The 25966-nt window shown below is 35.8% G+C and overlaps 1 protein-coding gene across 1 annotated transcript; it reads left to right on the forward strand.

Moving 5' to 3' along the window:
• Window positions 1-802: 802 nt before the first annotated feature.
• On the forward strand, window positions 803-25134 carry LOC126965360 (transport and Golgi organization protein 1). Its single transcript, XM_050808903.1, has 13 exons — window positions 803-975; window positions 1173-2894; window positions 3484-3683; window positions 4990-5281; window positions 7720-7916; window positions 10491-10622; window positions 11971-12119; window positions 14227-14328; window positions 15812-16023; window positions 17494-17629; window positions 18999-19148; window positions 19338-19453; window positions 22170-25134. The coding sequence occupies exons 1-13, from the start codon at window positions 879-881 to the stop codon at window positions 22211-22213; spliced, it is 3549 nt and encodes a 1182-aa protein (XP_050664860.1). The 5' UTR covers window positions 803-878; the 3' UTR covers window positions 22214-25134.
• The last annotated feature ends 832 nt before the right edge of the window (window positions 25135-25966 follow it).

Below are 25966 nucleotides of genomic sequence, written 5' to 3' on the forward strand. Positions count from 1 at the left end.
TTAAATTAAAGAAACGTCTATTGACGTCATTATTGATGATGTTTGATGTGACAAGAAAATTCATTTTTAATAATTATCTACGAGGAAGTTTTTACTTAACACCTATATAACACGCGAACATAATAATATTATTATTCTGTTATAATAATAATATTATTATGTTCGCGTGTGTTTACAGCACACGCGCCTTTGAGATACGCGCTTTTTGAAAGTGTCCATTAAATAGTGCTACCAGTCTAAACTGCGTCGCATGAAATATGATCTACATTTTGGTTTTAAGTAGACGAAGGACTCTTCAATAGTTGTGAACTACACTGTAGTGTTTTCGATGAAGTTATTAAATCCGGCAACGCTTAGTTGTTGCAAGAAACCACTGGAGACGGTGATGCCTAAATTACACAGAATTATTTTCTTTGACTTAACATTTATTTATTCTGTAATTTTCAAGAGCAAAATAAATCGAAGCAGTCCCATCACTATACAATAAAAGTTATTTAATAATGAAACGTCTTCATAACTAACTATGGCGCGTTATTCACGGCGCTAATTCACTGCATTTCACAATTAAAAATGCTGATAAAAATAGATAATTATGATGAAATTCACTATTGATAAATTATAGAAAATGTATCCATGCCTTTTCATTATTATACTTTTTCTATGTTCCTGTAAGTATTTATGACACTTTAAATATGACATTTGACTTAAATGACACTTTGAACATGACAGTTGACTTAAAATGACATACGTCAGCTGGAAATTGCACTAATCAAATATTAACAATTGTCAATTGACAGATGATGTGGCTCAGTAACTTATGCTGTGCATTTTATTAAACATAAAATAAAGTTTAATTTTTACAAATACATAATGCAAAGATGATTGTATTGAAAGTAGTTTTATTTATCACAATTTTTGCGACTTTCGAATGTAGGTTACCTGAGAAGGTGTTCTGTGCCAATGAACTATGCGACGGTAAGTTACAATACTTAATCTTAAAAACGAGAAATCTGTTATGTTATTGGTAACTAGATAATTTTTATACTATCATCATCTTACTAGGCCGCTCGATTTACATACTGTAGCAATTTTGAAGAAGTAGTATTTTCTGTTTGATACTTATTGTTATCACTAATTTCAGTAATTTAATATCAATTTGTTTACATTTTCAGCCCCCATCTCTAAAGCAAAGACACTTCTAAACTATAACAGTCCTGATAATTACCTTATTTCGTTCAAGAGTAATTCAGAAGCAGTCATTTTCATGAAATCAGCAGGAATTAACAGGGATTTATGGTATGCAAAAATCAATGGAGTTTCTGGTTTTGTAAGCTCTAAGTTTTTACGGGAAAATAAAGTATTTACTCGAGAATTAGTAGAGCTACCACTACCACCAATACCTGAGAAGACAAATGTTACACCTAATAAGGTGTTGCAACCACATGAGGTATTTGAAGGTACTACAATCTATACAACTGAGTCATCTGACTCTTCTGCTAACATTGAAAGTGCCACAACTTCTCAACCTCTCCAGTCCTCTCCAGAAACTCCAGCATTGAGTGCTGATATAAATATTTCAGACAATCTAAATATTGGAGATTCTAAAAGTTCTGCTATACCAAATAATATAGAAGCAGCATTAAATGAGTTAGCTACAGAATCCAAGCCAATATCCAAGGAAATTTTAAATGAACCAATGGATTCTATGGAGAATGATGATGAAGTTGACATCTCAACTGATGATAATAGTGAAGAAGATTATAATGATGATAAAATTGAGTCTGATGCTACTTTATTAAATACAAGCCCTGAACCTATACTACCTCCTAAAGACAAAAATATCCATACTGATAAATTATTACTTGAAACTAGTAAGGAAAACAATTTAGCTGTAGAGAAAAACAATGTATTGGAACAAAATTTGCCACAAAGTGTAACTCAATTAATAGTAGATGATAATATGGAGGGTAATACATCAGTCAAAACAGAAAAAAAAGTAGAAGAGCCAAAGAATATTGAAAATGTAGTTGTCACTCAGGCCTCAAAACCAGCTAATATAAACAATCAAAATGTAGTAGTTATAGATAAAGAAACAATACAAACTCCAGCAACAAACAACATTAAAGAGAAGGAAGTCAGTCAAAATATTAATAATTTAGGTAGTCACTCTTCCGTAGAGCATGTAGAACAATTAAAAGATTCTAATAACATGAGTGAGGATAATAATATTAAAATTTCAAGTAGTCCTCCTCAAGAACCTGTAGACATAAAGACAGAAACAGAAACTACTCCTGTTACTACATCTGAATCCTCTATGATAAATACAGAAAGTGAGCAAAGCTCAAGCCCACAAACAATACCTGCAGCTGACATAAGTTTGCTTTTAAAAGAAATGCATAGTCACGATACCGGAAAAGAAGAAACACCTCAACAAATAGAGCCTGTTGAACATTATGTCACCACCCAACCAGAAATTTCTTCTGTGGTACCTGAAGCAATAACAGAAAGCCCTATAATAGAGTCCACAACTGAATCTATTACTGAAAGTTATGTTACACAGTCTATGGAAGAAAGTTCTATTCCTGTTACCAACTCGTACCTCACTATGTCAACAGAAGATATAATAGAAGAAGTATTTAATACCCCAACAACAGAAAGTACTCCACCTGAAGAAAATACTGAAGGGTTTTTATCAAGCATTTATACAACAATAGCTGATATGATACCACCCACAACAGAGGGACCACCTTCAGAAAATATATTCAATCCTAAATATGTACAGGAGGATTCCATAAGAGAACCTACTGAAAGCTCTTATGTCATGACTTATTTACTTTCTATTTATAAATCGGTGATGGGCATTGAGGAAAGTGCTCCTCACTATCCTCCCGTTGGTAAGTACATGTTTGCTTCAATCAAATGTATATTTCTTATCCTTTCTTTTTTATGCATATTATAGATATATATCATCCGAAGTACATAATTTTAAATAACAATGTTACTTTAATATTGTTTTTTCATGGTAGCCATTAACATGATGTTCGAGCTGGTTGTTCTATTTCAAATTAGCACTGTAAATTAATACACATTTCACAGTCCTTGAATTTGTGAATATAGAATATATACTGCCTTGCCAGATTTCATTATCAAATCATTCCTACATAGATCATACAAAAATAACATTGAAATTGTGTACCTGTCATTATGAAAAAAAAATTATTAAATTAGGCATAATTTTGCGAAAATCCATAACTATCCAAAAATTTTAAGGTCCAAACCCAAAATATTTCTTAACAGAAAATGAGAAGTTATTGAGGCAAGTAATCATTATTATTATAAATGGTCAAGCATTGATTTGCCAATTGACATTATAAATGCTCTATACCTTAAAATAAAATCACAAAATACTTTATCACACAATATAACACAAACGAAAACTGTGTGTATGTTCTTATTTGTATATCTAACTATTAATTATTTCAGCACAATCCTGTTTCACTGATGAGTACTGTGACGGAGAATCACACGGACAAAGAAATCGCTTACTTACTTTCCTGTTGACAACTGCATCTTCCGTCCTTCTATTCATATTAGGATATTACTACATCGACAATAAAAGGCAAGACAGCAAATTTATTGGAAAAATTAATAAACTACAGAGAGAATTACTATTTGCTTCTAAGGTAGTTTTTTTTATTCATTTTGTATGCAAACTCTCAAATATACAAATTTGTTAGTGTTTAGGTGATTGGATCATGTAGGGTGAATGGATGAAAAGAAGTTTACTGCCCACATTTAAAGGTTCGGGGAAGATGTTTCTATGTGTACCTACATTTCATTATCAGATTAAGAATAGACTGAAACAGGGTCGGGTCAAGTGTACCATGTCAAAATAAGTTAATAAGGCTTGATGACATATGTAGTTGTGATCAGGACTGAATGGCCTGTTTTAGTGGAGGATACAGAAGAGGGATAGTCACTCTATTTATAACCAAGGTCCTAAAGAGTCGACTTAGGATAATTTTTTTTTTTGAGATTTATATGCATTTTTTATAACATGATCCCAGAAAATATACATAATAATATATAAATATCAAAATAAATACCAAAGTCAAAAGAGTTATTTAAAAATGTTTGTATTGTAAAGGTTACAATAACATAAATGATTTTCTTATTGACACCACAGATAGGGAATTGAGGGACCACCCTCAGGCTATTATATAATAAGTTTTATTGTGTGTTATCACATTGTATCCATATTTCTATGAAAAATAAGGAAGCCCACTGAGTCTCTTGAACCTGTTCTTGACTGAGGCATAATTTTTCGAATGCTTGGAATATTTTGAAAAAAAAATATTTGAATTTGTAAACCTTAGATGTCTGTATAATTGAAATAACACTGTTCTACTATGCTAGATTATGATTGTTAACATTAATGTCTTGTTTGCTAACATTAATGTCTTGTTTTATAACATCATACTAAACGGTGGTCTCATGCCATTACCATATGGCAGTGGCAGCACGCAGGAGGTTAATAGCTACCACCAATAGGCAATCTACTAGAGAACTTATGTATCTATTACCTACTCCACCAACAATTCAATAACCACCAGAAATTCTTTTGTGAACAGCAATAATATTATGATTACTTGTGTAAACCGTTGAGTATTTGACATTTGAGTATTTTTGTTGCATAAAATTACATATATAACTCAAATGAGTTGTAAAAATGTAAAGCTGTAAATGTTGATTTAAGAGTGGCTATGAGTTTCTTGCAACTTCTTCTCATTAAAACTCAACCCTTTCCGAAGTGGCAGTAAATATGAAAAGAAAAGAAAACTATTGACATTTGTATGTGTCATTTCCTTGACCTACAATTCAAGTGATTTTGATTTGATTTGATTTTGACTACAGCAATATTAGCAACTCCTTTTAAAATTCCTCTTATTAATTTGATTAAAAAAGCATAAATTAAATCAAATTTTACAGGAGTGTGAGATCCTTAAGGAGGAACTTACAACTACAAAGAATAAATTGAGCTCAATTGAAGACAGTTCATTTGGCATGGATGATATGGTGCAGTCATTGAAAGATGAGATCAATGAAATGAAAGCACAAAACGACAGACTACGGAACTCTTTAGATGACAATGAGAAATTGTTGAGAGTATCTGAGAATACTGCAGGAGAATTGCAAAATACACTGAGTGAGGTTGAGAATACTCTCAGTGAACTCTTGGTAGAAAGAAACAACTCTGAAGAGCATATTGCAGAATTGAATGGTAAGATTAACTTCTATTAAAAAATTTTCATCACACTAATACTTGGTATTGTATAGGAGCTCCTGTTTCCGCAATTAAACCACTGGTATGTGGCCATTTTGCGTGCAGTATTGGCCAGTTACTCCAACCAGCCCAGCTCCTTCCAGAAGTTCAGAACATTTCTGGAGCAACCTCTTATAAGTTAAGGTTTTTGCCCGTTGGTTGGCCACCCCCGCACATTCCAGGATTATGTGAGTGTTTGAGTGCACTCAGGAGTGTCTGGTACCACTACTAATACTTGTAATCCAAGATATTAAGCACCACATGTGGTTTTCGTTCTTTACTATTACTACAATAGTATAGTAATAGCAAAAATTAGTGTTTCACATATATAGCGGGGAGTGTTCCGGAGATATGTTAGACTTGATTCCTTCCGCCGAATCCCAGACTACACGTCATCAAATATGATATAATCCCCACCATCTGGATGTGTAACGTTCCTAAACAATGCTGTTTTCAAGTAACTTTCTTCTGCATGCAACCAAGCTGTGGGAATAATGAGCTTCCTTGTGAGATGTGTTCAGGATAATATGTTATGGGTACCAAAAAAGCGTGTACACCTTTCTAAAAGACTGGCAATTCTCCTGTGATTCCTCTGGAGTTGCAAGACCACGAAGGTTGGCGGCGATGGTCACTTAACATCAGATGACTGGTATGTTTGTATGTCCTCCTCTTGCATAAAAAATTGTAGACAAAATATTATTTAAACATTAAGAGCCGCAAATAGAAGACACTAAAATTAATTTAAGATCCATTTATTGAATATATTTAATACCAGCTGTTACCCGTAACTTCATTTGTGTCGAATTTTTGATGTTATGAACAAAAATCTATGTTAACCCTAGCTTTTGATATACATAAACTAATCTTTCCCATGAGAACTGTACATTTTTCCAGTATCAAAAGTAGCCAATGTGCTTGGCATAGCACATAGGCACAGTGTCTTTACCAAATTTCATGCAGTTCTATTCACCCATACCATGGTATGATTGAGTACCAAACATCAGTGACTCACACAGCAAAAATCAGACATTTATCTGAATTAATATTGTAAATAAATAAACTGATATACTAAATAAATGAAACATTGTGGAATTTCAAACAAACGTAGAATGTTAAATTTGTTAAGTTTAAAAATATCATTACGAATTTTTTCTGAAAAACAAGCGTATAATAAAATATCTGATTATTTGGATGACAAAACGCTTGGGAAAACACTTCAGTTAGGTTAAATAAAGTGTATAATAAATAAAAATTATGATTTATTAAAAATATTTTTAAACATTAATAACCAACGTTATTATCTTAATTGAAGACCTATAAAAGTGCTATTTTTTGGCCTACTTAATGAATCAACATTTGAATATGAATTTGATGTTGCTAGTATTTAATTTAACAAATAAATTTTGAAAAAATAAATTTATGGACGATGCGGGACTCGAACCCGCGACCTCTCGCGTTCCTTGCGAGCGCTCTTACATCTGAGCCAACCGTTCGAGTGACGTATCGTTGATAAAATCTTACATGCTTTGTTCAACTCACAGGTTGTGGCTTCATCTACAGGCTCAACCCAAATATTTGCATATTAGGAAATTGACTTGAGATGTCGCTCTTGCAAATCTAAACAATTTAACAACATTAAAAACATGAACTGTTTAGTATTTAATTTATTTTATTCGACTTTATAATAACTCCTTTAATCATATTGATATATTCTGTAACTCTATAAATAAATTAAAAAGATATCTTAAAATAAAAACAAATAAATTTAAATACGTTACATACTTACCTATAAGATATTATAGTATCTATACATATTTTATATCTATATATATAAAAATGAATTGCTGTTCGTTAGTCTAGCTAAAACTCGAGAACGGCTGGACTGATTTGGCAAATTTAGGTCTTGAATTATTTGTGGAAGTCCAGGGAAGGTTTAAAAGGTGAATAAATAGGAAAATGCTGCTAAATTAAATAAAAACAACAAATTTCTTTTTCCTTTGATGTGTCCATACATAATTTATATGAGAGAATTTATTGACGCACGGTTTGACAGTTCTGCTGTGAAACAATTTCATTATGACAGCAGGGTGCATATTTTACGAAGTAATTTTTGATGTTATGATATATTATTGACAAATTCATATAAAAACATTATTTTATTTATTATATACAGAACAACGTCTGTCGGGTCAGCTAGTACTTTATAAAATTCACCCTCTTACACGTAAAATTTATGTGTATAAATGCGCCATAACCTGTATATAACACAGGTAACTAAAGGTTTATATTAACTCATAGTTATTAAGATAGTTGTATGAAACTGTTTGTTCCTTATATAAATAAATAATAAAAATAATAAATTTCCATCCAATTAACTAGTAACTATCTGGTTCCAGGGAAGATACAAGCTTTTGAAGAGGAACTCATTGCAATAAGTAGAGATAGAGATAATTATCAATTGAAGTATGCATCTGCCGAAAACGCTTTGGAGGAATTCAAAAAACAAAAGAAACGACTTGAAGAAGTAAATCAAAAACTTTCACAGTCAAATAATAGGATAGAACTGCAGAGGCATGAGATTATCGCTCTTAAGGTAACAAATTTACTAGTTTTTGACAATTCAGCTTTAAGTGTCATGTGCGCTTGTACGTCAGTCCTTGTGGCGGCGTCGATGGGCGGGCATATTGTTTAAGTATATTTAAAAAATATGTTTTGGTTCCTTTTATGATTTATTCACTGCTTTTAACTTATTCAGGTAAGTCAAAATGTTTGAGTATTTTTGTTACATTGTTTTACATGCATTGTATGTATTTTTATTTTTAGTATTTGATTTTTTTAAGTATTTACTTAAAAGAATCGTAATAAATTATTTGTTATATCTCATTATTCCTCAACTTTCCCGAGACAGTAAATAGTTTTTTTTTATTAGGTTCACTAAACGGGATTCCCTCTAAATATTGTATAAAACAGAAAAATACGTTAACATGTAGGGGCGACTGACTCCTTCTGGAAGTGAACACAGCATGCTTTTAAAATTTAATATTAAATTAAAACAATAACTTAAGCTGTTGATGAACACAATTCAACCCCACAGTCCCCTAGCCAATAATCCGCTTTTTTTATGGAATAGGAGGACAAACGAGCGTACGGGTCACCTGTTGTTAAGTGATCACCGCCGCCCATAATCTCTTGCAACACCAGAGGAATCACAGGAGTGTTTTCGGCCTTTAAGGAAGGTGTACGCACTTTTTTTGAAGGTACCCATGTATCGTCCCGGAAACACCGCACAAGGAGGTTCATTCCACAGCTTTGTAGTAGTTGGAAGAAAGCTCCTTGAAAACCGCACTGTGGAGGACCGCCACACATCCAGATAGTGGGGATGATATCCTAACTTGTGGCGTATCGTGCGAAGGTGGAATTCGGCGGCAGGAATCAGGTTAAACAGCTCTTCGGAACACTCCCCGTGATAAATGTGGTAGAAGACACACAATGAAGCGACTTCTCTACGCAACGCCAAGTGATTCAGCCGTTCACAGAGCACTGGGTCCCCCAACAATTCGAGCTGCCCTACGTTGCACGCGGTCAAATGGATCGAGATGATACTGGGGTGCGCCAGACTAGATATGACAGCAATACTCCATGTGTGGCCGGACCTGCGCCTTGTAGAGCGCTAGAATGTGGGCCGGCTTGAAGTATTGCCGTGCTCTATTAATGACACCCAGTTTCTTTGAAGCCAATTTGGCTTTGCCCTCCAGATGACCACGAAATTGGCAATCTCTCAAGATTTCTGAACCTACGGACTGACGGATTCAATATGTCTACCTTCTGACAGACTCCATTATACAGAGAACAAATACCATATAAACTAGAATGCTGAGCATAATTTGTGCGTGTTGTGGGTAGACTGAACGTAATTAATTCTTTAAATGTATAACTTCGACAGTCTAATGTTTTTTTTATTCATTTTTTTAAGAGACACTTTAATATGTGTTGCATAAGGTGGCAACTCTTTGAAAGAAAAATCATAAGTTGCGTTGTCTAAGTTCTTATATTAAAATAATTATGGCAAATAATGAACATCGAGTGTTTGTATTTTATAATTAATAATACTAGCTGCTTCTCGCGACGTCGTCCGCGTAGATTTCTATGGAGCACCAAAAATATGTCTTATATAGCGTGATAATATGTAGCCTATATTTTGTTGTGCGGACCCCTTGTAAATATTCGTGCAAAATCAGTATTAAATCACCAGTGGGAGGCTCCTTTGCACAGGACGCCGGCTACTTTATGGGTACCACAACGACGCCTATTTCTGCCTTGAAGCAGTAGTGTATAAAATTTACTGTGTTTCGGTCTGAAGGGCGCCGTAGCTAGCGAAATTACTGGGCAAATGAGACAACATCTTATATCTCAAGGTGACGAGCGCTATTGTAGTGCCGCTCAGAATTTTTGGGTTTTTCAAGAATCCTGAGCGGCACTGCATTGTAATGGGCAAGGCATATCAATTACCATCAGTTGAACGTCCTGCTCATCTCGTCCCTTATTTTCATTAAAAAAAAATCTATTCAGAAGTTGTTGCGTTTTGCCAGGACATACATTCAGACAAAAATACTGATAAGTATTTTTGGATTTGGTACTGTTTGTAGAATACACAGTAATTCTTTAAAAAAAAATATTCGATGTACAGTTTTTACTTTACCATTTTATTTACATTACTGACCTCTACTATTTACCACTGGACTGGCGGCTGTCAAACTGCTTTTGTGCCTGTTTGATATTTGCCATTTTGGCGCTGTTGGCCATGTAGCGAGAGTCTGTGGTATTAAAACTAGTGATGACAATCTCAGCAAACATCGATAGGTGGGAAACAATTTACAAAAAAAAAATGTGTACTCTATTACATTGATTTTTACTTTTGTTTATTACTTTCTCGTTTATCCTATAAGTAACAGGGAAAACGAGCGAAATTAATTCAAAATGCAAATACTTCAGAGTATTGTACGTTCCTTCGCAGCCATTTGTATTATACGTCAAAATTAGTTCTCTGGACGCTCGCTACAAATAGGTACAAAAAATTTGCTGTCAAACAATATGGAACAGCCTGTCCGTTGGTCAGTGGTTTACATGCATTACATGGTTTGTAAATATTACGATTTTATATTTACAGGACACAATAAAGGAACTGAAGGGTGGTGGTTCTGCAAATGTAGATGTTAACTCACTTATCGATCATACAGAAATAAAAGCGAAACTTGCTAAAGCATTAGAAGAAAATGCAACGATAACGGCTAAATATGATGTAAGTATTAATGTTTTGTTTAAGTCCAGAATTGTATATGACGAGGAAAGAACCTCTGTATTGCTTTTAAAAGATGTGACGTCATTACTGTTGACATCACAATTGCTATCTTGCTGAAGATCACTCATTGGTTCTTCCAAAGAAAACTACACGAGTAAGTATTTTGTTACTTTCATTTATTCAACGGGCAGCGTTACGACGTCCCAGAGAGGGCCGTACCGTACGACAGCCCGAGCACGACTGACTGCCGTGTCGATCGTGCGGGCTGTATTTATAGGACCCGGCGCAAGTGCTCGTGTTTTCAATCCATGTTGTTTTTCCAATAATTTCACATCACAATGTAATTAAACGATAAACTATGAACTAATTTTAACTAAAATTATATATCCTCGTTTTTATAATAGGTGTGTTGTAGTATTTGCGCCGATATATAGTAATTGATTTATATTATGAGATTCATTTTACTTTGTAAATTATACATTAGAAAGACGTGGAAATATATAATGGTTAATGTTATCAAAATTTATGAACAATGCGGGGCTAGCATTTTAGTATAATTAATCCCAGAAGTGGGAATTACTTTAAAAATAACAAATTAGGGGCCGTTCATAAAATATGTCACACTAAAATCAGCGTTTTTCGACCCCCTCCCCCCTATTGTCACGCTATGTCACACTTTCTGTGACCCCCCCTAGAAATATTCCGTCAAAAAAACTAAGACTATGATAAATTATAAATGAGAGTACACATATTCAAATGAAAATTAAAATTATTAAAATAAGTAAAAACAGTATTTTCATTTGTTACTGAATCGAGAGCGCAGGGTACGTGGAAACGTTACTCTCTCAAGTATTGGAAAAAGAAAGAATCACAAGAGCGTTGCCGGCCTTTAAGGAAGGTGTACGCGTTTTTTTTGATGGTACCCATGTCGTATCGTCCCGGAAACACCGCACAAGGAAGCTCATTCCACAGCTTTGTAGTACGTGGAAGAAAGCTCCTTGAAAACCGCACTGTGGAGGACCGCCACACATCCAGATGGTGGAGATGATATCCTAATTTGTGGCGTGTCGTGCGAAGATGGAATTCGGCGGCAGGAATCAGGTTGAACAGCTCTTCGGAACACTCCCCGTGATAAATGCGGTAGACGACACACAATGAAGCGACGTCTCTACGCAACGCCAAGTGATCCAGCCGTTCACAGAGCACTGGGTCCCCGACAACCCGAGCTGATTCTGGGGTGCGCCAGACCAGATATGACAGCAATACTCCATGTGTGGCCGGACCTGCGCTTTGTAGAGTGCTAGAATATGGGCCGACTTGATTATTTGACTGATGATTCTTATCATAGGTGGAGCTTAAAGAGAGATGTAGATTGGCAGAAGAATTGAAGACCATCCAGGAGTCATACAAGACCTCTAGCCAACAAGCAGCTGAAGCCCTCACTAGGTTGGAAGTACTTGAGAAATACTTCCAAGAGCGTGAAAGTGAACTGCTTAAGTGAGTGTATTTATTTACGTTGATAACAGTTTGATATACCTAAGTTTTATATTGAAAACTCTGGTCACATCCATTTATAACATTATTTTTTTAAATCTATGTTATCTGTTGCAGTGACAAGAGAGAATTGGCATTTCTTTTCTACATGGACTGTAAAATGTAGTATTCATTTATTAGGAAAAGTTACAGCTATTTATAACCATGTTGACATATACATATGACAGGAGCTTTTTACTTTGATTCGTGTGAACCACTGTTTAAAGAATTACGTATTCTTCCATTTCCCTGTATGTATATATACGAAATATGTATCTTTGTCAAACAACATGACCATTTATTTACAAAAGCAAGAGATATTTATCCGAGAAATACAAGAAACGGTGACAGACTGGTGATTGCACACAAATTTCATAATGCATCCTACGGAAAATGTAGCTATGTCATGTGTATAAAAATATTTAATAAACTCCCTCCAAGCTTACGCGTATTACCCGTCCAACGATTTAAAAAGGATCTTTTTACATGGCTTATAGATAAATGTTTTTATTCCATAAATGAAATGTTGACACATTAGGTTAAATTAAATTGACTTTAAAATATATATTAATTCTAGTCTTTAAATAATGACATTTAAAATAATAATTATAATTTAAATTAACCTAAGTGCTTAAAATATAGAGTTTGTTAATCAATTATAATAATAACTAGAATTTTGTTAATAGTAATTTTGCATGCCAGAAATGGCCGATAACATTGATACATTAAAACTACTTACACCCATTGTTACATGTTTTCTAGCAAAATAAAGAATTTATTTATTTTATTTATTTATACTTGCAGAACAAGTTTTCACTTGTATGATTCTAATCTTAATATATATAAATCTCGTGTCACAATGTTTGTCCTCAATGGACTCCTAAACTAATGAACGGATTTTAATGGTGATTACTTCATGGAGTGCAGTTTGGTCCAACTTGAGAGATAGGGTAGTTTTTATTTCGATTTGGGACCCATAAATATTTTTATTTTCAATATTTGTTTTGTATAGACATATTTTCTATGAGAGAATTTAGTGACGCACGGTTTGACAGTTCCGCTGTGAAACAATTTCATTCTAACAACAGGGAGCATATTTACGAAATAATTTTTGATGTTTTGAAATATAAAACAGTTGTTTTTTTTACTATCTACAGAACAACGTCTGTCGGGGCAGCTAGTTAGTTTATAAAATAGTTTTCTTGAGAGTTACGAGATTTTATATTCTACTAGCTGACCCAGCAAACGTTGTATTGCCGATATTAAAATCGCGATACAAAAGTAACTGTTGATCGTATATGGGTGAAAATTTGAAGTTGTATGTATTTTTTAATGCTGACTCATAATCAAACAAATTTAACACCATGACACGAGAATTTTATATATTAGATTACATTATTTCTACTAGCTGACCCGACAGACGTTGTTCTGTCAATAAACGTTTCGAGAGATGTGGTAAATGCGTGGGTGGGATCGTGACACGACAAACGATATATGTAAACCTTCCTTGAACTTCAACAATCTATTACAAAAGATTTCATTGAGATCGGTCGTTTCGTTTAGGAGTTATTAGGGAACATACAAACATACGTTCTCTTTTATATATATAGATAGATTACAATGTTTCAATTAATTTTATAGAAAGAATACTTTAATACTTAGGGGGAAAGATCGATATATGATAGTTGCACTAGGTTTAGTTAAAAACGTGTCAATATCGGGGTAAGAATATAGGAGTTCCTTAAATTTGACAACTTCTTCAAGAAGGAACTACAGCGATAGAATGTTTTGTAAAGTGATTTTGGTATAAAACTGTTATTTTGACATTCCAAATAAATAAGGCAGAACTTAATTTGTAACCAAAATTTTTGAATGATGCGGGACTCGAACTCGACTCAGTTGGAAAGAGCGCTCGGCGGGAACCCTAGAGGTCGCGGGTTCGAGTCCCGCAGGTTACTAATTTAACTTATATAATTAGGCCCAGGAGTGAGGGTTATAACTTTAACAAATAACCAATTGTTTAAAAAGCTATAATTTAAATAGTAAGTTAATAATATACAATATTTCGTAGGGAACTGAGTAGTAAGGAGGCACTTTGGCTGAGCAAGCAGGGAGAGTCTGCAAGCACAGTAGAGAAGATTGAACTGATGCAGAAAGAGGTGCAGAGATACAAGTGAGTATGTGAAAACAGACGGAATCATCATTATAAGTTCCTACTTGTGGATATATCTTTAGACAGTATATTATTACGAATTCCACAGAGCGACGCGTTTGCACTCACTCGCCGACTGCCGACAAGAAAAACTTTATGCGATAGTTCGAGAACAAACGATTATAATTAAACGATTTATTTTTCATTACTCATACTCAGAAAGTAATGTTGTTTTGATCTGATTATTGGGTGGAAAATGCTGCTTCCCTCCATAGAGAGGGAAAAACTCATACAAATTTCTTCCCACCTAAGGGCCGGAATGAACTTTAAAAATAGACTGTAGCCGTCATCGCTGCGCTCGGGCGTCTAAATACCTCAGGAATTGATTCTTTCTCGGTTAACAATCTACTATTTCGGTTAAGTAGTTTTGTATTGTGTACGACACTGTTATGCTTTTGGTAGGATATGATACTGGACATTATTTTGGATTTATTGTATCGTCGGTAGGAATATTGAAATACATATTTCGGCGGCAACAAAATATAATATTCATGAGTAAGTGTTAAATACTCTGGGTATTCAAAAATAGTTTTCGTAACCGTCATTCCATAATCCATACCGAAAACTGTATTCGTTTCAGTTTTGGAGAGCGCGCGGCACGTGCCACTCTGTATAATATTTACTTATACTAGCTGACCCGACAGACGTTGTTCTGTACATAATAAATAAAAAACTGCTTTTTTATTTATTTGCCCATCCTATGCTTTGAAATTTTTATCTTCGCGGAACTTTAACATTGTAATTATTATGACGGGTTCTCACGATATATATTTTGGCAGTACAAATGAAAAAAAAGACCCGAACATATGGACATGGTCAGTAGTGCGTGTCGTGAATTAGGGAATCAAAGACCAAAACGAATTAGGCGCCACGTGGACAGAATGATGTACTATTAGTGTCAATGTGTCAAGAGTTTCTCGCGACCACAATTCATGCAATTGGATCAAAATATCGGCATCAAATCAATGAAATATGTATCGTGAGTACCCGTCTTAATATTTACAGTATTCCATCCTGTTACGGTGCGCGGGGGCTCCACACCAATATTTGGAAAAATATGTACAAGTTCCCAGCGCGATTGGAATTAATACATTGAAGGAACGGGCGATTGGTTAAATTAAAACGTAATAGTCCAAATGATTGCGAAACTGAAGTGGCAGTGGGCAGGGCACATAGTTCGACGGACAGATGGCCGTTGGGGCAGTAAAGTCCTCGAATGGCGACCACGTACCGAAAGACGCAGTGTTGGTAGGTGGACCGAAAATCCGGTAAAGATCGCCGGAATACGTTGGATGAGGGCAGCGCAGGACCGATCGTCGTGGAAATCTTTGGGGGAGGCCTTTGTCCAGCAGTGGATGTCTTCCGGTTGATGATGATGAAGGAACGGGCATGTCAATATTAATTAACAACAATAGAAAAACATCATAAGTTCAAAATGTTACAGAGAGAAGTGCGATGCGCTAACGCTAGAGTTGGCTGAACAAGAATCGGCTCGTCGGACGGCCATAAGTGAGATTGAAAGTCGCGCTCACGCGGCGTGGCTCGAAGCGAGGCAAGCGAAGCGAGAGGCCGACGCGGCCAAGGACGAGGCGGCCACGCTCCGGCGGAAACTAGCCGCAATGCATCAAGCCGACGGCGCTTCGTCGCCCAATAGACGTGAGTCCAGGTTTACTGGTATAATATAGTAGATTTAATTTAAAGTGGATTGTATGTGCTATGTTCATCCTGGGTAGTTTAAACCTATTTATTACCCAGAGCTCTGTGAACGGCTAGATCAATTGGCATAGAGATGCCGCTTCATTGTGTCTCTTTTATCGCATTTATCACAGGGAGTGTTCCGAAGAGTTGTTTCACCTGATTCCTGCCGCCGTATTCAACCTTCGCCCGACACCCCACAAATTTTGATATCATCCTCACCATCTGGATATATGGCGTTCCTCCATAATGCGGTTTTCAAAGAACTTTCATCCACGTACAACAAAGCTGTGGAATGGGCTTTCTTGTGCGGTGTTTTCGGGACGATACGACATGGATACCTTCAAAAAAATCGTCCGCGTCCGGCAACGCTCCTGTGATTCCTCTGGTATTGGAAAAGCAACTATTACACTTAACATTAGTTGACCTGTACACTGTTTTATCCTCTTCTTCCATATAAATAGTGATGGGTGGTTAAAACTCAGCTTACTTGAAGATGATTCCTCTTAAAATGAGGATTGCTTGTTATCATGTTTCTAGTGCTCTTTAACTTGTTGGCTTCTCTGTTATTCATTTTTTTTTATGAAAGCCATAAACGAATGCTCTATTTTTGAGTCAGGCGACCGATTTAAGTGTGAAACACTAATATTACTATATCTATAATAAATAAGCGTACAATAACGACAATACAGATTTGTAATCGTTATTTATTTATTTATAATTTGGTACAATAACTGATAACAGGATACAACTGTCATCTAGTAACAAGTACAATATGATATTCTATGTGATCCTGAGATCCAATTAAAATTGTACACATCATTCACCAAACACAAAAAAAAAATAAGTGGACACAACAGAAGTTATATAATAATGAATTTTAAGTTAACATGAAATTATTCTACGTAAACTAGCTAGTTTTATAAAGATTGTTTTTAAACAAGTGTATATTTGTAAGGAATATATCAAAATCAGCACACACACACAAATTCTCATAATCGGGTCGTTGTGCGATACATTATTATTTGAGGAATTGATCGAAAATAGGCATTTTGTTTTGTTTTTTTTTAAGTGATAACCCTCACTTCTAGGATTAATACACAAATAAAATTTGAAAAATGAAGCCACAACTTGAGAGTTGAACAAAGCATACAAGATTTTATGACGATACGTCACTCGAACGGTTAGCTCAGTTGGTTAAAGCTCTGGCACGGAACGCCGGAGGTCGAGGGTTCGAGTCCCGTATCCCGCAAAATTTTGTTTTTTTTTTATTTGTGAAAATAGGCATGGAATACGCACAGATCTTGTTGGCACTTAAAAGTTTATCAACCTTAATAGATCTATCCATATCACCATTCGCAATGTTTATATAAGACGCACATGTCATATATCCATCTGTTAAATTTACGCAAGCGCTCATTTATTTCCCAGATGTGTCATCGCCGCTTGACACCAGTGATATCCCGGCGCCGCTTCCGCCGCCGCTGGCGTTCCTTCCGCCGCCACTGCTTCCGCCGCTTCCCAGGCCGCCACCGCTGGGTCGACTGCCATCGCCACACGGGCCTAGGTAATTAAATTTTTATACCCACACACAATAGCGTTTTTGCCATTAAAAGCGTTGACAATCTAGCCAGACAGAGACTAGACCATTGGGAGGCTCCTTTGCACAGGAAGCCGGCTAGATTATGGGTACCACAACGCCGCCTATTTCTGCCGTGAAGCAGTTATATTTAAGCACTAGCTGACCCGGCAAACGTTGTTTTGCCATATAACGTTGTTTTGCCATATAAAGTATTCACGCGATAGTTTTATAAGTAATAAAATATTGCCTTTATTTAGGCCGGTACATCATTTTGTTCTATTGTCAATAATATAACATTCAGCTCGCAGGTATATTGTCGAAGCCGTGATATTACAATTTCACTAGTGATGTTATAATTACACGGTAGATTTTCAAACGTCTTCATTTCTTACAATTTAATTTCCTGGTTTTAGTGACATTGTAATGTCACGGGTACACCATAGTTATATTGTAATAAATCTAGGTATATTACAAATGAAGTTAGCAGTGTGAGACGTCGATTGTTCTGATTGGTAAATATTTTTCTACCCGCAATTTGCAAAATAATAATAGTAAACAGTGAACAAGGGTCAATTCGGTTCTGGCATTGTGATTTGTTAATTAACACTGTTGTGTTAATTTGTTTTTAATACAGTTGCTCAAAAAGTGACGTATTACAGACACGTATAGCGTTCGGGATGTGGGCTATTACACACTCGAGCTTTTTCTTTACCTTTTCCGAACTCGTGTTTTCTCTTTCCCAACTGTCAAAATAATGTCTATTAAAAAAAAACCAACCTCGAAGTTTTTATGATTCATGCAAATATTTCTGTAAAGAAACTACTAATTTGTTTCAATATCAGATTTAATGATTTGATTCAATGAAGTTAGGTTTGCTTTCATTTCATTTCATCTCATTAAATTTCATTTTCATTTCATATCAATAAAATAATCTACTGAAGACTTGGCTGTGGGCATAGTTCCCTTTGCCTACCCAGAATGGGTGAAGAAAACAAAAAAAAACACTGCTTATATTATTTTACGGTTGGCGCCATTTTCCATGATTAGTTAATTGAGTTTACTGTGTTTTTATTACTCTGTTAAATTGCTTCATTTTTTCACAACTGTATTAAAAATAGTTGTCCAGTACACGTGCGGAACCGTCATAGCAACTTGTTCCGACTGTCAACCCTCACCTTCGGCTGCGCCTCGGCTCGGGTAGACATTTGTCGGAAGTCTTTGCAATGACAGGCTTTCCGCACTCGTAATGAAATATTCTATTTTGGGACTACTAGTTATTTACTGTTCTTTAATGAGTATGAAATTAAATTTAAACAGCGTATTGTAATTTAAATTTGTATTTTTCGTTATTCAGGTTGAGCCGCCGTTATTCACCGGAGAGTCGGTACTCACCGGAAAGCCGGTACTCGCCGGAGACAGTGCGGTATTCGCCGGACCGCCGGTATTCACCTAGGAACCGGCGGTCCACGTATTCGCCACGCTCGAGGAGACGCTCAGTAGAAAGGTATGCTTTTATACCATCTAAAGCGACGTTTCATACATTATCACGCATTTTCGAACGTTCAGTTCGTCTATACGCTTATATTCTAAGTCAATGCTACGTTCCCTTACATGAGCATTTAATTGCGACCGTGGCTGCTCATAATTTGATTTTCGCTTAATAATAAGAAGATATATTATGATATTTAAACAGATATGACGGAAGAGGTTCCCACTCACGAAACGGACCCGCTCACGCCGAAACAGAGACGGAATACAACTCTGATTCTCCTACGAGACGACCCCGGAGAAGATACTCCAGAAATTCAGGTATTTCTAGTGATAATGAGTATAAACCACGCCAATAAATAAGTGTTTTATAAATGTATAAATAAGGTCAGCAAATACAATATCACCCTCAGTGAACAAAAGTAAAATAATAATAATATTGACACACTTTTACACAAATTATCTTGCCCCAAACTAGGTATAACCTGTACTATGGGTGTAAGACACTGACACATTTAATACAATATACTTACTTAAACATACATAAATACAAATAAACAGTCATGACTCGGAGAAAAAAAAATTAATATTCTAGATCATCATATATTGCACCTTCCGGGATTCGAACCCAGGACCTCTGGCTCAGTAGGCAGGGTGACTAACCACTGTGCTATAGGGGTCGTCAATATAATAGAATATCACAATACAAGTCATAGAACAGTAGCGTAGCTGTAAAAATTGCACGCGTTTTAATCCTTTGAAAAGTGTTGTACTTGAAAGTGTAAAGCTCGCGTTAAACAAAGAATATACTACGGTAGCGTAACTCAGGTTTCTCCTTGAAATTAATACCTACGTCTCGGCGGAACGATGAAGATATATATTAACGACCCTGACAGCGCGTCGCAGCAAATTTAACTCGGACAACGACCATTTGGAGAGTCGGTACTCACCGGAAAACCGGTACTTGCCGGAGACGGTACGCTATTCGCCGGACCGCCGGTATTCACCTAGGAACCGGCGGTCCACATACTCGCCCCGCTTGAGACGTAGACGCTCAGAAAGGTATGCTTTTATACCTACTAAAGCGGTGCTTCATACATTATTATTATTAACCACTAGCGACGTCATCGGCAAAATATATACTTATGACTGCATCTAGCGTGAAATTTATGTAGGCTATATGTTGTACCACCCACTTGTTAAATTCAGTAGTTCGCCCGCCGCCGCACCGCATCATAATATCGCGCACTCGGTTGTTTATCGTCATCGTCATGACTATTCAAATATTTGTCCAAATGATGTAGTGTGTTTTTCGGCGCACGCCAGAATAGCTCCCTGATGACAGTTTTTTTTCGTACTTATTTGAGACAGCAGATAATTTAACTCGGACAGCGACCATTCTTGGAGGCGTACAGCGTGATGCTAATTTTGCATTCCCAAGATTTCTTAGCGGTCGCGTAAATCGTGTGTATTCGTGCGTGGAGTGATTCGGGCGCTCTAGTATAAAGTAAGTACTGTTCTATCACTGTATTGTGTTAAAATTCAGAAATTTGTTTATGAGTAAGCACTAGCGAGCCTGATGGTTTTTCGTACAAATTAAATACCTGTACAATATCTGTGACTGATAAAACACAAATCCATATTGATATACGGTCTCACACTGTCAAGACAAGGGTATTTTCATTTTCATCTTGGAATAAAAAGTGGCTACTTAATTTCTGTCAAGAGGGCACATCGACGTGTTTAAAAAGTTTAATCCCTTCACTAATGAAGTATGACCAAAGTCATCTTCTATTGATTATTGTTTATGCGTGGAATGTTTGAGCATGTGTATTTAGACACAGAATGCTGCAGCGATTGTTTGTAAAACTTTTCTTTATTGGCACAGCTTATAATACCACCGTAATAGCGGTTTGTTCATCACAATTATATCGGGATTGTAGCAATATAAACAATTTTTTTTATTTCCTCACTTCTAACATTTTTATTTTTATTATTTTTTTGGTTCAGGGAAACCTCCATATAAGTTAGTAAATGTAAAAGGGGTTAGTAAATGCAATTTTTACCAGTATGAGACTTGTTGGCGTGGAGCTATGTGTATTCACAGCAGATGAACGGTATTCCACAGCAGCGCTTTTTCTGCCGTGTTCCAGTATTGTGCTAGTATTATGGAGGGCCTCTGTGATAGGTATAATGAGCACGACGCAAGTCTTACCACTGACCATCAGGTGAACGGTTTTTTTATGGAGAAGGGGACAAACGTGCGTACGGTTCACCTAATGGTCACCGCCATCCTCATTCTCTTGCCACCAAAGCAATCACAGTAGCGTTGCCGGACTTTTAGAAAAATATACGCGCTTTTTTCGAAGGTAACATGTCGTATTATCGTCCTGGAAACACCGCACAAAGAAGCTCATTCCACAGCTCGGATGTACGTGAAGAATATTCCTTGAAACCCGCACTATGGAGGACCGCGACACATCAGGATAGTGGGGATGAAATCCTAATTTGTGGCGTGTCGTGCCAAGGTGGAATCCGGCGGCAGGAATCAGGGCAAACAGCGTCTTCGGAACACTCCCCGTGATAAATACGGTAGAAGACACATAATGAAGCGACGTCTCTACGCAACGCCAAGTGATCCAGCCGTTCACAGAGCTCTTGGTCTCCGACAATTCGAGCTGTTCTGCGTTGCACGCGGTAAACGGATCGGGGGTACGGTCGTACTGGGGTGCACCAGACCAGAGATCACAGCAATACTCCATATGTGGCCGGGACTACGCCTTATAGAGCGCTAGAATGTAGGCCGGCTTCAAGTATTGCCGTACTCTATTTATGACGCCCAATTTCTTCGAAGCCAATTTGGCTTTGACTGCGGGTGGCAATCGCTTGAGATTTCGAGACCCAGTATTCCGATACTAGGCGAAGCTTTAAGGGAAGTGTTTTCGAAGAGCGGTGATACGACAAATGGTTTTTTTTGTGGTAAACGCGCAAACTTGATTCTTGTGTGGGTTTAATTTATCTTATCTATTTGTTTCAGGTGCTAGTTCCGGATCGGGATGTTCCTCAGAGTCTGAAAAGTGAAATAATCGGCCAAATAATTGTTGTTAATATTCGCAGTAGTGTAACAGCCGCTGTATCGATAGTGCAGTCTCCACTAGAATCTAGACGTAGGTATTATTGATAAATAAAGCTGCAAGAAACCTAATGTGCCTACTTATATCTTACACACAGAACCTCCAATAGATAATGTATTGAAACATTCGAACTAGACTTCTGAAAGAAAAGCAATATATTGTGTATTACATGTTAGATAGTATGTCTGTATAATGAATTACGATTTAATATATTAATAATTGTTATTTAAAAGCTTATTGTATTATTGAATTTGAGGCATTTTGAGCAAATTTTAGTGTATAAATATCTCCATCATATAAATAGAGGGTAAATAGTTCTTGACATTTAAATTTATTAGATACCAACGCAACCTTTGTTACAACGCACTGTCAATATGGGCACAGTTATTGCATCTTAAATCTCATCCTGACGAATGCTGAGTGATTATTTGTGGCTCATAACATATTGTCACTGTTAAAGATAAATTATTCTATGCCCTATAAAAATGCAGCGTCACTTTGTAAATGTCATCATAAAACCCATGCATAAGTGCGAGCAGTTGCAAGATATCGGCAATACTATTCACTCTCTTTTCAACTTGTAAAGCTATATACGTTGGCGGATAGTATAGCTTACTTTATAACGTCATAGATTAATTTGTAAAATATAATCTTTGTATAAATATTATATTTATAATATACGTTCAATAACTTCGTTATTGCTTCCATAAAATACGTTCGTTCTAAAATAATTTAGATAACTTGTCGCAAACAATGTTGTTTATATAAATAATTGTTATCTCGTTGAATGATATGCAAACACCGGCTGTTTGTAAGACGATAACTTTTTAACAAATATGATACTCGGTTATTTATTTCTATGTTACAGTCAGAACTAGTTTTCTAGTAAAAACGCGATTCTGATAGTTACTAGATGTTGAGATGAAATTGTCGTATACTAGAATTCAGTATCATTACATGTCAGACTTATCTGAGATAATTTTTAACAACCTAAAGTTAATTTTGTGTGGCTAGTCTTACCACCTTAACTATTCAAAGTAATTAATCAAGGCATTGGAGAAAGTCTTCGGCGGCCAAAGGTCTGGCCGGTACGTGGCCACACCAATGTATGATGTGTGCGGCCATCTCTTCTGCCTCTATGCAATCCCTTCACTGATTTTGCCCTTTCCCTGTTGTCACGTGATTTATTTAAAGTAACCTTGGGCGTGTGAGTCTCACCAATTGTACATTGGAACCTACAGTCTATACAAGGTGTTTTTCGCCTGTTTACATCCATCCCCTCCATCCAGTTTTTATCATGGACCTCCTTGGTTTGTGACCGCAACAACAGAATTTTGAATATCCGTCCAAATTGTGTGACCCTAACTTCTAGGAACGTAAGCTGTTGAGACGGTCATTGAAAGGTCAATGAACTAAATTTTCTTTGACCTTTTAACCTTCTTGAACATTCGGTTGAAGGTCAGATACCTAACTACGAGTAACGGTGATGATTCTTTTGTGTGTGTTACTTGTCTGAACAGTTTATTATTTTTAAAGTGATATGCCACACTTCTGGGATTAATTGCACAAATTAAATTTGTAATCAAAATTTATGAACGATGCGGGACTCGAACCCACAACCTCCGGGATCCGCCCGAGTGCTCTTACCAACTGCGCCAAACGTTCCAAACACGAATGGTTCGTAAATCTTTGATATCTCTTTATTCAACTCTCAGGTTGTGGCTACAGGATCTACTTAACAGTTGATAACCTGCTCAACCTCAGTTGGTAAGAGTGCTCGGACGAAACCCTAGAGGTTGTGGGTTCGAGTCCCGCATCGTTCATAAATTTTGGTTACAAATTTATTTGTGTTACTTGTAATACCAATCACGCGATTTAACTTAAAACGTGTCTTGTCTGTAGCACCTATACTGAGTATCTAAGCTAGTCATTATCGAGACCACCCACTTAACTTATTAAAACATTATTTTAAGTTTGAGCACAGTGAACAGTTAAATTGATTGAAAATCTATAATAAAAAATATTATTAAAAAATTGTGAATTTTATTTCGATGTATAATTTTGAATAAAGTATTTTTCAAACAATTAAAACTCGTCGTATTATAACTGAGCTAAGTCGTTAAGTACCTATTTTTGAAAAAGTTTCATTAATTCATTCCAATATTTCGCTAGCAAGCCTCTAGTAAGCGTGATCAGTCACTCGTGTATTTTATTTTGTTGTAATGAAATTCTATAGATATTTACTTTTCGCTATCGTTGTTTGAGCGGCATTCTTTCGTAATGGATATGGTTTTTTCTACTGTAACATTGTTCCTGATTTGTCGGGTGGTAGGGATGTATGTAAAATAAAGGGGGCAACAAACCGTGGCTCGGTATTGTATCAATTTTGCGATACGATGCACAACCCTAGCGTTTTTTTTACTGTTTATGTTTTTTCTTTTTCAAATTAATTCAAACTTTCAGCTGATAAATTATAATTAGATAGTCAGAGTTGTCATCTGCATAGAATTGAGCCCAATTTGTTGCGTCTCCTATCGATATAAGAATATAAATAGTGAACTGAAAATGAGTCTTTGTGTAAATTTTTAATTAGTATTGGCTATAAATTATGGTTTTTATCAAATAAATTAATGTTCATATTTTGTTATATTAACCTACTGTAATAATGATATTGTCAACAATGTTAGAACGGAATAGAGTGAAATTTCCTGTTTCATGAAATCATTTGTATGTTTTATAATTATTTATTTGTACTTATTTTGATTGTTTGCCTCATACATACACTCAAAAATTAATTTATTACAATTGTTTATTTAAAAGGACATTGATTTTATTAGAAAACGAATTTAAATAAAATTTTATTTAAAATAGTTATTTTATTCGTATTCCTATCAAGACCTGCTGTCAGTTTATTTCTTAAGTACATATATGTTGCTATCTAATATATAAAATTCTCATGTCGCGGTGTTTGTAGTTAAACTCCTCCGAAACGGCTTGACCGATTCTCATTAAATTTTGAGTGCATATTGGGTAGGTCTGAGAGTCGGACAACATCTATTTTTCATCCCCCTAAATGTTAAGGTCCGGTCCACGCCATTTTATTTTTTGAGTTTGATTATGAGTCAGCATTAAAAATACATACACTTCAAATTTTCACCCATCTACGATCAACAGTTACTTTTACAGCTAGTAATATATAAAAGTACATTTACCGAAACTGTGGAATAAATCTCTTTGTATCCAAGTGTCCCAAGTGGAATCGCGTTGTCTTAATCGAGATTAAGACTAGTTTAATAAAACTCAGTTTAAATTAGGTAATTTAAACTATTTTATGTAAAACTGAATTTTATTAAACTAGTTTAAATACCAGTCTTAATCTCGATTAAAGGCAAACATTCCAAGCGCGTTCATGAAAACTGAATTAAGGTGTTCTATAGAATAATTACTATAACGACAGTGACAGCTCTTGAACAGGATCATATAATAGGTATGTCAAACGTCAGAAATTTGGTGGTCAGCATTTAAACGGGTTTAGGCTATAACCGCGTTTATTTTGTGTTGGTGAAATTGAATCTGTCGATTGCTTTACAGGCGTAAACATAGTTCAGTGTTTTGATTGAGTTCTACCCCAATAGTGAAATCAACCCTTAGAGCGCTTTAGCACTACGCAAGATCCGAATCCGAACCGTACCCGTGAAAA

The sequence above is a fragment of the Leptidea sinapis genome, chromosome 7 (genome assembly GCF_905404315.1).
Source record: "Leptidea sinapis chromosome 7, ilLepSina1.1, whole genome shotgun sequence".
Classification (NCBI taxonomy): Eukaryota; Metazoa; Arthropoda; class Insecta; order Lepidoptera; family Pieridae; genus Leptidea; species Leptidea sinapis.

What these genes read in the sequence shown, in the direction of transcription:
- LOC126965360 (XM_050808903.1), top strand. Translation starts at nt 879, where the DNA reads ATGATTGTATTGAAAGTAGTTTTATTTATCACAATTTTTGCGACTTTC. An exon ending in GCATATTGCAGAATTGAATG is followed by an intron (nt 5,282 to 7,719) that starts GTAAGATTAACT and finishes ATCTGGTTCCAG; the next exon opens with GGAAGATACAAGCTTTTGAA. An exon ending in ATGAGATTATCGCTCTTAAG is followed by an intron (nt 7,917 to 10,490) that starts GTAACAAATTTA and finishes TTATATTTACAG; the next exon opens with GACACAATAAAGGAACTGAA.